Source organism: Balearica regulorum, chromosome 2, assembly GCF_011004875.1.
Source record: "Balearica regulorum gibbericeps isolate bBalReg1 chromosome 2, bBalReg1.pri, whole genome shotgun sequence".
Taxonomy (NCBI): Eukaryota; Metazoa; Chordata; class Aves; order Gruiformes; family Gruidae; genus Balearica; species Balearica regulorum.
The window spans coordinates 82,334,305-82,347,831 of NC_046185.1; the positions used below are offsets into that span (position 1 = coordinate 82,334,305).

The 13,527-nt window shown below is 38.5% G+C and overlaps 1 protein-coding gene across 3 annotated transcripts in view; it reads left to right on the forward strand.

The window, feature by feature from the left end:
* Nucleotides 1-13,527, forward strand: part of TRIO (trio Rho guanine nucleotide exchange factor) — a 259,674-nt gene that overhangs the window by 158,832 nt on the left and 87,315 nt on the right. For all 3 annotated transcript variants that reach the window (XM_075744826.1, XM_075744827.1, XM_075744828.1), the window contains exons 20-28: nt 1,479-1,594; nt 4,710-4,832; nt 6,801-6,995; nt 7,104-7,219; nt 7,770-7,836; nt 8,607-8,716; nt 9,769-9,838; nt 10,313-10,402; nt 12,310-12,402. In XM_075744826.1, the coding sequence (XP_075600941.1) occupies nt 1,479-1,594; nt 4,710-4,832; nt 6,801-6,995; nt 7,104-7,219; nt 7,770-7,836; nt 8,607-8,716; nt 9,769-9,838; nt 10,313-10,402; nt 12,310-12,402 (980 nt within the window). The remainder of the gene's footprint in view (nt 1-1,478; nt 1,595-4,709; nt 4,833-6,800; nt 6,996-7,103; nt 7,220-7,769; nt 7,837-8,606; nt 8,717-9,768; nt 9,839-10,312; nt 10,403-12,309; nt 12,403-13,527) is intronic.

Consider the following 13,527-nt stretch of genomic DNA (forward strand, 5'->3'; position numbering starts at 1 on the left):
TGGGCAAAACAGACTCAACTGAGGAAAAGTGATTTAATTTATTACCAATCATATTAGAGTAATGAGAAATAACACCAAATCTTAAAACACCTCCCCTCATCCCTCCCTTCTTCCCAGGCTTAACTTCACTCCCGATGTCTTTCCCTCCTCCCCCACCAGTGGCACAGGGGGACCGGGAATGGGTGTTGTGGTCAGTTCATCACACGTTGTCTCTGCCGCTCCTTGCTCCTCAGGGGGAGGACTCCTCACACTCTGCCCCTGCTTCAGCGTGGGGTCCCTCCCACAGGAGATAGTTCTCCACCAACTTCTCCAATGTGAGTCCTTCCCGCAGGCTGCAGTTCTTCACCAACTGCTCCAGCATGGGTCCCTTCCACAGGGTGCAGACCTTCAGGAGCAAACTGCTCCAGTGTGAGTCTCCCATGGGGTCACAAGTCCTGCCAGCAAACCTGCTCTGGCTTAGGCTTCTTTCTGCACGGGTCCACAGGTACCCTGCCAGGAGCCCTCTCCAGCGCAGATTTCCCATGGGGTCACAGCCTCCTTCAGGTGCCTCCACCTGCTCCAACGTGAAGTCCTCCATGGGCTCCAGGTGGAATCTCTGCACCCCATCATCCTCCATGGGCTGCAGGGGGACAGCCTGCCTCACCATGTCTTCTCCAGGGGCTGCTGCAGGGGGATCTCTGCTCTGGCACCTGGAGCACCTCCTGCCCCTCCTTCTGCACTGACCTTGGTGTCTGCAGCATTGTTCGTCTAACATCTTCTCACTCCTCTCTCTGGCTGCAATTGTTCCTAGTGCGTTTTTCTTCCCCTTCTTAACGATGTTATCCCAGAGGCACTACCAGCATCGCTGATGGGCTTGGCTTTGGCCAGTGGTGGGTCCATCTTGGAGCCGGCTGGCATTGGCTCTGTCAGACACAGGGGAAGCTTCTAGCAGCTTCTCACAGAAGCCACCCCTGTAGCCCCCCCGCCACCAAAACCTTGCCACGCAAACCCAGTTGCAACCACAGTTGAATTTGTTCTTGTAGTGACCTAAGGTTATGTATTTGCCCATATGTATTAAATTATTAAAATATTTTACAGGAGACTGGTATATTCAGAAAAGTTTTTTATTATCATTAATATGAGATGTTAAGCATGTTGTGATTAATTGCTCGTTCTTTCTGAAGAAACCCATCAAGAACTATCTTTATCAGACTGCATTTTCAATTCTGTTATAAACTGTGGCAGTCTCCATATGAAAAATGTTTGAGAGAAAAAAGGTCTTACTAGTAAGTTTTAATTGCATATCTTTAACTAACATTTCTGTAAACAATAATGAAACAGGAACATTCTGTGTTTCATGAATATCAGGAAAAAGAGCAAAACAAAGAGTAACAGAAAGAGTAAATGTATTGTAAATTCTACAATATAAAGGACTTTATTCCACTGATTTTAATGTGTTATTTCAAAGCTGGTTGTCATAACTATTTTCATCTCTTCAGATATCTTGAATGAACTCTTCCAGAGGGAGAACCGTGTGCTGCATTATTGGACCATGCGTAAAAGACGTCTTGATCAATGCCAACAGTATGTGGTGTTTGAAAGAAGTGCCAAACAGGTGAGGGGTTTAGATAAAGATCCTCTTCAATGTAATCAAGGTTTGACATACACTGACTTGTCCCACAATACCAAATTTGCCATTGACTGCAATATTTCAAATGGCTGAATGATCAATGATTAAAATAGAAAGTTAAATTATTTGCTTTTCTGTTAATACAGAACAAGGAAATCTGTTGAGGAAGGGTGTCTTTACTGCTGTAACTTAAAGGTAGTGTTTTGCTTCTACCAGCTTGATCTGGTACTGGTGACTCTCATTTCTGCAAGCTTGTGTTTGACAAATTGTTACGCTTGTTAACTTTTACCCACGCACCTAATTTGACCAGGGAAATAACAGGCAGCAAAACTTTTTTCTGATGTTGGGGGAAAAAATCATCTAATTAAGTTGATTGGCAGTTCTAGAAAACTGACAAGTTGGATAACTCATTAAACAATAATAACTGAATGACTGTGGAAAGTTTTTGCGATTCAGCGTGTACTTGGTTTCATGGTTTCTTGCACGGTAGATCCACCTGTCTGTATTTTTGTTGAATTTATCAATCTGAAAAGAACCATTAAGTAACTACTGACACCAAAAAAATCCAGTTCACTAATCAAAACACAAGCCATAAAAGTAAGTAGAGGGTTCCAAGGCAGAATTAGTAACTGGAATGATCTGCAATGGTTTTGTACTACTCCTTTTTTTTTTTTTTTTTAATTTCTTTCTGACAGGCAATGTAGACAGAGGCTTAAATACTATTGGTCTGTTTTGATCTCTTGAAAGATTTCTATAGTCTGTCTTTCATGATTTCACAAAGAAAGTAATGCAAGATAAATCTTGGAGTGAAGTTAAAGATTAATACCTCTTCAAAACAACAACACCCCTTCCCTGCCCCTCACCCCACTTTTGAATAGTTTTAACTCCAACCTGTGCTGAGCACATGACCTACTTACTTTTGTATAGAGATTACTGACTAACAATCAAACACCGGATCTGTCAGCATTTTCATTGTAAATCCCATTTTTCAGCAATCACCAGTTCAGTCATCACAAATCCACACTGATTAGCCAGAAAATGGAAATGTTGCTGTCTTCATTTAGATTTTTGTTTGAAAGTTGGAAGAACCCATTCTGTGTGCCATCAGAACTCCATGTCCTGCTCTGGGAGCAGATACCATAGTAGTTTGTGAGGAAAATGGTAGAGTCTCAAATCATTCCAGAGTTAAGGGCTCACCTGGTCACTAAATTGCTTTCTCCAGTGCTTGTATGGTGACGTGCGTCTCCAGCATACAGTCCTGATCCTCACATGAAATAAGAACTGATCTAAACTAGGGATTAACATCAAGATGAACTTTCTGTCATGTTGTGGCCCTAGAGAACTGCCAAAAAAGTTAATGAAAGGGCAACATTTGAGGAGGGGAAGATTTTTTTGTTTATCATTCATTCCAGCATTGTGTAATAAATCCACCAAAAAAAAAAAAAGTGGAGGTTAAAAAGTTAAAAGCAAGAAATACCAAAATAAATGTTGTTTGTAGTATCAGTGTCAGCCATGCTGCTTGTCCATATCAGTCTTCACTTGCAAAGATTGACGTTAGAATGACAAGGGGCATCGCACAGGTGGTTGGTTGAAATGTCCCTTTTCTTGACACTAGTCCAAGAGTTGTTGGTTTGTTTCCATCAGTGGCGCTTGAAAAGTACAGGCCCATCTCATCAGGCTTGCATCTGCTCTAGTATGTGACCAGGTAAATGGCATCCTAGCATTTGGTGTTGAATTTTGAAGGCTTTCTACTTTAGTTTTTGTACCAAGAGGCAAAAGCATCCTAAGTGGAAGGAAGAGAATCAAAGTTGTTCAGTCACAGCCTTGATGATCTTAAATTGTCGGTGGAATTATAGTACAGACGATGGCTTTTTTGATTCAGTGTAAGATTATGCTCTTGAAAAATACATATCTACTGTCCACCAAGATAAAATTTTTCCTGTTCTTGGTAACGTGGATAGATAAAAGGGTAAACTGAAAGTATGAGAGATAAAAGGAAGAATGAGGACTCACTAGCAGTCTGCTACTTTTTCTTTTGGTGCATTAAATTTTTGTCTAGTGCTGTATATATTTACTGAAGACACAGAAGATACACATGCATTTAGTAACAAGACAGTTCTAAGCAAGCTGTATTAAATTCCTTGAACATCTGATACTGACTTTGTCAGAACCAAGAAGTTTCTAAGTTCATGTGTCTCTGCATACTGCTGTAGGAGCCTGTATTAAGAGCTGCAAAACAACTTGATAATGTCAGTCTTCAGTTACATTTTTTGATTCATACTGTTATGCAGCAGTTTGAGAGGACTCCTTTTTTTTTTTCTTTTTTTTTCTTCCCCCTGCCCCCCCATAGTCAGAGAGTAGGATTACTCACAACCACTGAGTTTTAAGCATAAGGGCAGCAGATGTTAATGTGCGTAGAACATAGATAATAACCTGGATCAGCATGGTTCATAATAGTGAGAGAGTAAGGTGCCAAGATGTGGAAGGGAAACAATTTTAGACTGGCATTCTTAGTTCTTGTCTTTTACTGCCTATACATACATTCATTGCTTTAACTGATACATCTCACCATTCTTCCTCTGCTGCAGGTTTAATTTCTAGGAGTACCTGTAATTACAGATCATACGTTACGAGGCTGGAGTACGTGTCAACTGAAGAGTGAAATGATAGTTAAATCTAATGTGTAGGCTAAACTTTCCAAGCACATTAGCAGTCTGATGTACATTTTTCCAAATTGGAAAATGTGTATTTCTGTGTACAGCTGGTCCTGTGTTGCACCAAAAATGTGATTTTTTTGCTCATCTGGGGGGAGTATACTAATAAAGCTGTAGACATAGTCAGAACCTTTTAATAGTAGACTACTATAATCCTGTAGTAAGTGGACTTCCCTGAAGTATTCAGATTCACGTGTCAGTTGTTTTTCTTTAATTCTTTAAGCATTGCCTCTGATATTGTAGAGGTATTGGATTGCCATGAGCGAGATAGAATAAAATTTACCTGTGGCTGATCTGTGTTCGTGAAATATTGATTACAGGTGGCTTCTCTTGACAAAATTATGTTGCCTTCTCTCTTACTCTTCCTTCATTACTGCTTTATTTAGGCTCTGGAATGGATTCATGACAATGGAGAGTTTTATTTATCCACACATACTTCCACTGGCTCCAGTATCCAGCACACTCAAGAGCTGTTAAAAGAACATGAAGAATTTCAGATCACAGCAAAGGTAAAATAAATAAAACTATGTAAGATTTTAAAAAAACAAAACAACCCAAATGTCACACACCTCTCAAAAAAACCCAAACAACCCCTCACAAAAAAACCCCCAAACAAAAAAAAAAACAACACAAACCAAGGATGTGTCCATCAAGGTTTGTTTACTTGCCGTGGCTTGCTTTCTGTATTTTTGCTGGAAACAAAACAAACTAAAAGATAATCAGAAGGTAATCACTGTTACGGGAGCTCCATCAGCCCTACGTGCAGTTGATTTCTTATGACAGAACTGTAGTGAGATAGCGTAAAAACATTTTTTAAAAAAACCTACAAACCTTGCAGGGCCTTTGATTTCCACTTTTATATCCTCATGTCTATGGATTACTGCACATTCATTTAGGATATAAAATACCACAAGGCATATGATTATTCAGCTGTGATTTAGTTAGAAGACAGTAGGAAAATTAAAGCTTTGCTTGTTAGGTTACTCATTTTATTAAAGCATTCTGTGATTCTGCTGTAACTTTTTGAGCCGTGGCAGCATTATTTTATTCTACATCTCTGGGAGCCTATGCAGAGATGCAGATGTCACTTGTGAGGCTTAAAAGTTTTCATGTGTAAGACAGGCAACTGGTGCATGACTGAAGTACCTGAGCGTATGTAACCTTGTCTGTGTTTCATTTTGTCACCTGTTCAAACTGCCACCTGTTTCCACATCTTGGCTGTCCAATCTTCATAGAGAAGTAATAGAGTGCAAGAAAGTAAGGAAGTGTTCATTTGTCTGAAGGACCGCCTCAGAAGAGAAGAGACTTGGAGATGGAGTTGGTCATGGGACACGTGGGAAGGGAGAAAAAGAGAATCCAGAAAGAACAGAGATCACTTTTGCTTTTCAAACTCAGATTTTCTTCCTTCTGAGTTTTGCTCCAGCCTTTGTTCTGCTGGATCCTTTCCAGCATGCAGAGCACCACTGCCCCCTTGTTTCCTCTGTCAGTCAGCGGATGACGTAGGTGCCCTGTTTGAAAGGATGTTGTTAGTGCCACTCCCTTGGCATTTTGCTACCTGTTGGGAGGATGCATTAGCCCTTGCTGATTCCATAGTGAAAAGAAATGCTTGGATGAGGGACCATTAGGAAAGAAAAAGAATGAAAAAAAAAAAAAAGGACAAACACTGTTGATTTTCCAGCTGACATTTAAAAAGTCAAATTCTTATTGACTGTTTTGCTTTAACTCCCTGTTATCAAGGGTCCTAACAGTATTTATTCTTTAATCTGACATGGTATCAGAGACAGACATGGAGGTATAAACTCATCCATTGTATGTGATTTATGATTTATAAGAAAGAAAGAAAGCTAAGGCAGCTTAATTGGGAAAAGCACTTAGTTTCAGATTTGGTGGTGGCAGCATGTTTTCATAGTTTCTCTCAAACAACTGTGTGACAACATAACATAATATAAAAAAGATCTAAAGAATGTAGTCTCAATCCGTTACAGTGTAAAGCATATAACAAAATTTATCTCCGTCTCAATATTTCAGTGATGTCTAAAGGAGGTAGGTTCTTGAGACTGTGGGCCAGGTCCAATACTAACGCTTCAGTGATAGTGAACAGAATATCCTCTTTGGCATCAAAACCCTTTTGTATTGAGGAGTGGAGAATACCCATTGATGTGTGGAGAATACCCATGCTCTGAAAAGCTTGCCTAGCAGAATTTAATCTCTCAGTTAGATATGGAGCACGTTTTTTTGAAAGAAAAATAAACAACCTGCTTCTAGTCATGTAATAATAAAGCACAAGAAAATCTATATTCATCTTGTGCTATTTTATTAAGAAAAAGGTATCTGTTTGAAGGAGTTCTGGGAAGAGAGAGGAGGAAGCTAGCTCCTTTGATGGCTTCTCCAACTGCACTTAGTAGCAGGTTAAGCAAAATGACCCCTGTCATGACAGGTAGAGCTAGTAACTGTTCGATATTTTCCTGTTTTCATAGCAAACCAAAGAGAGGGTGAAGTTGTTGATACAGCTGGCTGATGGCTTTTGTGAAAAAGGGCATGCTCATGCAACAGAGATTAAAAAATGTGTCACAGCAGTGGATAAGAGGTACAGAGACTTTTCCCTGCGCATGGAGAAATACAGAACCTCTTTAGAGAAGGCTCTGGGTATTTCCTCCGATTCCAACAAATCGGTAAGAGAAATTTGAGTGTGATGACAGACAAACAAGCTTTGCTTGCATATGATTTAAGCGTTTTCTCCTGTCTCCTTCATTAATCAATTCTTCCTTTCTCTAATAAAGAGCAAAAGCTTGCAGCTGGATATAATCCCAGCCAGTGTCCCTGGGTCAGAGGTGAAACTGCGTGATGCTGCTCATGAGCTTAATGAAGAAAAACGAAAGTCTGCCCGCAGGAAAGAGTAATACATTTATTTATTTTTAATCAATGAGAATGCATAAATCAATCCTGATAATGAAACAACTGTCATGGCTTGTCTGGCAGCTTAGAATTGCATAAATGGTAAAAAAGGAATGATATTACTCAATAGCTCCTATTGCCTTTTATTCACATACTTGTTCTCATAGATGAGTCTAGCATGTCAGAATCTTAAACTTTCAAAGCTATGTTAGACTTCTTTTAACAGGCTTTTTTTCTTTTCAGAAGTAATGTGAAATAAATGTGTAAGGGGGGGAGGGAGGACAACAGTTAAATGACTGTAGCAAGTAAAAAGCATTTGAGAAAAGATTCCATCTCCTTCACCATTTCTTTTTGTGCTGGTTAGTAATGGAGGGATGTTACCTCTTACGTTTCCTTCATCTGTTGTCTCTCTTCACATTTCAGTTCTCAGATTTTTCTCACAACAGTGGAAAAAGCAAAATCTAACGGGGAGAAAGATATATTCTGGTTATTATGCATTCATAATGATCTAACAGACTGAGATTTGATTATTCTTTTTGTTGTCATCTAAGGTTTATTATGGCTGAGCTAATTCAGACAGAAAAGGCTTACGTAAGAGACCTCCGGGAGTGCATGGATGTAAGTTTTCTTTTTTTCACTAATCTTTGAAGACAGGATTCAATCCATTGCTTTCTGTTTCTTTCTAGTTTTAACAGCCAAGCATGATTGGTTTGCAGTCGTAGGACTAAATTACGTGTCTTTGCTGCTGTTAAGAAGAAACTTAGAATTACGTCTGATAACAGCCACTTGAGAATCCATCCTATATTTTTTGCTTTTGCCTGCACTGAGTTTTCAGCATTGGCTCCTTTCATGAGTCATAAATGTGTGGATTGTTTTGGTTGAGAGAGGGGAGGGAAAAGGAAGGGTTTACTTTATTTGCTTTGCTAGCAATAGAGAAGAGCTTGTGTTAATTCTCTTATTATCTGTATCACATGTTCTGCTATTAGCTGACTTTTTTGAATAGAAATTCAGAGAGATTCCATGGAAAAGTGCCCAGTAATTGTTAACGCTGAAGCAAGTAATATTCAGTGTTAGCTATTGCACAAAGCATGAACTTCTAGACTGCAGACATGACCTTGATAAGGAATATCCTGAAGCAATAGAGGTTGTCAAAAACACTATGCATTTTAAATTATGAAGTCTCGGGACTGTGTTGAATTGTCAGTTTTAGAACTTGGATTTTACTGTCAAAATCACAATTTGACACAACAGGTACTGTCACAATTAGAGATAATGCTGCTGCATGATCTTTCCCTGATTTCTCTCCAGGAATGCATGCTTACAGATACCCAGGTGCTTCTGTTCCGAGTTTATCATGACTTTTCATGCATCTTTTTTGTTCTGGGCAGACATATCTATGGGAAATGACAAGCGGAGTTGAGGAGATCCCACCTGGTATTGTAAACAAAGAACACATTATCTTTGGAAACATGCAGGAAATATATGAGTTCCACAATAAGTAAGTGACTTATCTTCCATTTCCATATTACTGCTAAATCCAAATGATGACCTGAGGGATTTCCTAATGAAAATACTGTGTGTATGAATAATGGACACTTTTCCATACAAAATCTAAACGATTTCTTCTTGCATTGCTAAATTGTTTCAGTTGTTGCTTTTTGAAGCCAGGTGGGTACACCAGTAGAAACTGTCTCTTTTGGTCTCGGATATCTTTCAGCTTTTAAGAAGTTATTTGTATATGTTACAATTTTACTATAGGTTTTCCAGTTGTTATAAAGAGATGGAAACCACTGAACTCAATAGAATACAGATATAGCCCAAACATCAATTTAAGACTCTGTCATTCCTTCAGAACCCTCATTCCCAATTTCCAAGTGCAACTGCTAGCGGGAAAGAGTAGGGTTCCCCGCTCTTTCTTGGCTCTTCAAAGCTTCTGTGGAGATGCCCCACCACTGTTACATTTCCTTGAGTACAGAGCATGAAAGAGGCTTGCCCACTACATTTCTTCTGAGTGGAATGGTTACTAGGCAGATCAATGTACAGAAGTCTTGCTCTGAATCTTCCCTCTTTAATTCATTGGTGTTTGTATTGGATTATGATTCTTTTAAGTAACAAAATATACCTAGCATATTCCAGAACCTGATTTTACAGTCCTTCGTATGCTTTGTGGTAACTTGAGCATCCAAAAAGCAAGTCACCTCTTTTTTTTCTCTTGAGATGAAAGCTAAACTATTCTTGAAACTGAGACAGTAGGAAAACTTCTTCATGGAGAACAGCAGTTAATAAATTTTTGTGTACTCTTATGTGTTAGCTGCACGGCTGCTGGATCAATTTCTATCTTCACATCAGAATTTGTATTGAATTACATTTTATGTTAGTTCTGTTATTACACATTTTTATCCATTCCTGTTATCTTTTTCTTTAACTCATACTGTATGAATTACAGCAAGTTTTCTAACTCCTTTTATTCACAGACAATAGATCAGTATCAACTGCGCTAATGAAAATGTTTCATGTGCCTTGTGCTATTTGTTTCTTTTCTACCCATAGTATATTCCTCAAGGAGCTGGAAAAATATGAACAGTTACCAGAAGATGTTGGACACTGCTTTGTTACTTGGGTAATGAAGTCAGACTTATGTTAAAAAGTAACAAGGGAGGTAGGAGGGATGAACGGATGGATTCTTGCTCTCAGAACCCTTTTTAATCTGTAATATTTGTAAAAGTACTTCTTCCTTCAAATTTGAGTAAAAATGTCTGTATCCTTAACTGGGGAAAAAAATAATTAAGGCACTGCTGTCAGATACCAATGCTTAGCTGCGCTTGAAATTTATGCAAGTTGCCTAAACCAGCGTTCAGGTTTAGTTTGGTATCTTTGTCTTAGCTATGAATAATCTACTTTGGCATACATTGCTATTGTTTTCAGTCTTACTTGTCTGATGTATTTTCTTATGCTGGCAGTTTGAATGGGAAAATAATCCTGTATAGCTCAATTTCTTGAGAGAGAAGATACACTCTCTGATAACTGTGTAAAAACTTCAAGACAGAAATGATGCTCTCTCATAACCTGTGTAAATTTGCATTTTGTTCTGCAGGCAGACAAATTCCAAATGTACGTTACTTACTGTAAAAATAAGCCAGATTCTACCCAGCTGATATTAGAACATGCAGGAGCATACTTTGACGTAAGTACTTTGTGGCCGTCTTAAGTATGCCTTGGCAGTTTGAATCATGCACTTGCAGTTATACTGAGTGCGTAATTTCTTAAGAAAATGCAGGTTTCATGGTACTAATGCTGCAATTTAGTGTCAGCTTAAGAAAATCAATCCTATATCCCACATGGTTAACTTAGATTGCTCAGTTGGTCTCATAAAGCTGGCAAATTGAATGTAAAAAGTCGCTGTCACATATCAGAGCAGTTCAGAACTGGAAGAAGATTCTGGCAGCAACAACCGAGACATGAATCTTCAGCTCTTACACACACATTCACATTTTGATGTGCTTAGTTTGCATTGTATGTAATAAAGATGGAAATGTTTGTTAAATTTTTGGACCACCTTTAAATTGTGATTGTATGTAGCAGTGATTCAGTTGACTGCCATTGTTCAGAGCAGCTAAACCAACCACCTTGCTTATTCAGTCCCAAGGTTACTCGGTCTATGTGTAATATTCTGTTTAAGAAAGGACCAAAATGTAGCAGCTGTGAGAGGTTTTAGGAAGGAATTTTGGCTGCATTGAGTGAGTTTTGGTTGAACATGTATTCACAGATCATTCAGTGAGAGTGTTCTCTACCCCTTTTTGTTTCCTTCTTCACTGTGCTGAGCCACCAGCTGTGTAGTGACACCACAAATTTTTTTTGAATTGTTTGTAGAAGTAGAGGGAAGGACATAATAAAAAACAAACAAACAAAAAAATCCCTGAAGTTCTTGAGGTTAATTTCAAAAATCTATCACTAAAGAGATGAGGATTCTAAACATTGTAAGGTAAAGCCTTTCTGTGAAGCCTCTGTTCAGTTTTCAGTGTTTGAAGAAGAGCAAGGAAGTTAAAGGAAATCAGGCAGACATGACATAAAAAATTCAAAGAAAAATTTAGTAAATACTCTTTTAAAAAAATAACAAAGGGCTCTGATAAAACTGTATAAAAAAAATCAGTTCTTGCCACCACCTTCAAAGGAGTGCCCTTTGATCCCTCTGTTTTACCAGTGTATCCAGAGCTCTCCACCCCCTAATCCACCTGAAGTGGATTAGAAGTGTGAAGACCTAATTCTGTGCAAAGGTAACTTCAAGAGCTTCCATTGATGCCACCACTGGACCATGTGAAAATGTCATGTGTATCCCGTCTTGGGAATTTCTGATGCTATAATCATGGTTAGAAAGCACATAGCTGCGGTGCATAACTTGCTGCTTGAAATTGTGTGGTTAAAATATATCCGATACTGTGATAAAAGGCAAATGCTGGCCGTGAAGTTCAACCATGATCAGTACTTGAAATCTGTACCTATCCCATCGAATTACCATCTAATTCTATTTTCCTCCTTTAGCTTTGTGGAGGTCATTCTTTTTTTGTTTGTTAAGTGGCTGTTTTCTTTTTTAAGCGTTTGGTAACCTCTTTCCTTTAGCTAGAAAATGTTACTTGGTGCTCCCCCTTGTGGGGGAGAATGCTTTCTGTGCCTGGCAGGTGATGCCAAGAAACCTCTATCTCAGCTGTCCTGTGGTAGTCCTGGCTGTTCCCCAAAACACTTAAGTTTGTTTTCTTTTTGCAAGTAACAAAATAAATACAGATTTTAATTTTTTTAAAAAAGGCATTGCCACATGTTCAGTATCTCTAATTGTTGCTATTTGTGTTTAAGTTTGTTGAAATGCTTCACAGGTACCTTTGGAGGTAATAATCTTTTGTTTGTACGAAGCAAGCAGGCAGATGCACAACATAACCATTTGCTGTGGCTGGAATATCTTGTCATCCTGTGGTTTTTTTTATTTCTCCTTGCTAAAATAGAATTTGTAGTTACTGTGTATTATTGCATAGCCCTCAAAGCAGTCTGTGTCTGAGTGTTGGTGCTCACAGTCCTCAAGTGTTTGCTTTTTTCTTGCAGGAAATACAACAACGACATGGACTGGCCAACTCTATCTCCTCTTACCTTATTAAACCTGTCCAAAGGATAACAAAATACCAGCTTCTTTTAAAGGTCAGTATTAATTCAAAGTTCTTCATCTGATTCTGCTGTTCTTCAGAAGGTAAAGCTTTTGCTGAAATCAGGAGGGCTTTTTTTCCTCTGTACTCTGAGACTACAGCATCCTCGGCAGCCTCAAATATTGCTGCAATATTTTTTAGGAGACCACTGAAAATGAAAGAAGGTGTAAATAAGCAACTTTTTGTCCAGATTCCTGTGAATCAAAAAAGATACCTCTCTACTAATGTTTACTTAGAAAATGTAATTTGCATTTCCAGAATAAAAAAGTAATTCACGGCCATATAGACAGGCGCGTTTTTGTAATGGTTTCTGCAGTAAATTTTTGGCAAGCCACTAGCTATGTTTATGATATTAAGTACTGTAAAATATATAAAAAATTATATTTATAGATATAAAACTATAATATAAAATACCTATAAAATACCTATAAAATATATAAATATATGCTTGTATATATACACACAGTGAGTACCTGTAGAGCTGTTGCACAAACAGTTGTTGCTTGTAATGTTACCTGGAAATGCCAAGTAAATAGTAGCTGCTAAAATAAACAAAACTTTTGGAAACCTGTAGTTAGAGCTTTCACTCAGTGGACAGATGTCTTGTTGACAGAGCAGCAGTGTTCTTGAACTGTGCTGGGTCTCTGTTAGGTGGCATTGCTTGTCTGGTAATAGCTGCCTACAAAAGCGCTGTAACTGACCTGTGTCTCCCCTTGAACTGCCACGGATGATTGGTTTTAAAATTTCTGAAAAACATTGCAGGCTATTTCAGGTCAAGTTGGATGGAAAAAGTCTGTCGTTTTTAACTGAAACATACTGTCTGTTCTCCCCTTGCAAAAAGATGCAACCTGATTAAGTTACAACTTACTGAAATACTCTAGGCTGTGCTGTTTCAGAAATTTTGGGGTATTGATTCCAATTATTTTTTTTTAAATCTAAATATGCCTTAGTCCCTATATTATTGAAGTGATGGGATAGGTTGGTTTTGCCAGTGTTTGCAGAGCCAGATGGCTTTGCTACATAGTGAAATAGTTTTATTTGGTGGTTGCTGGAGTTTCTTTTTTCTTTTTTTTTTCTCCCCCATAAGAAGAGTGATGTAAAACATGGAAGGATAGAGACC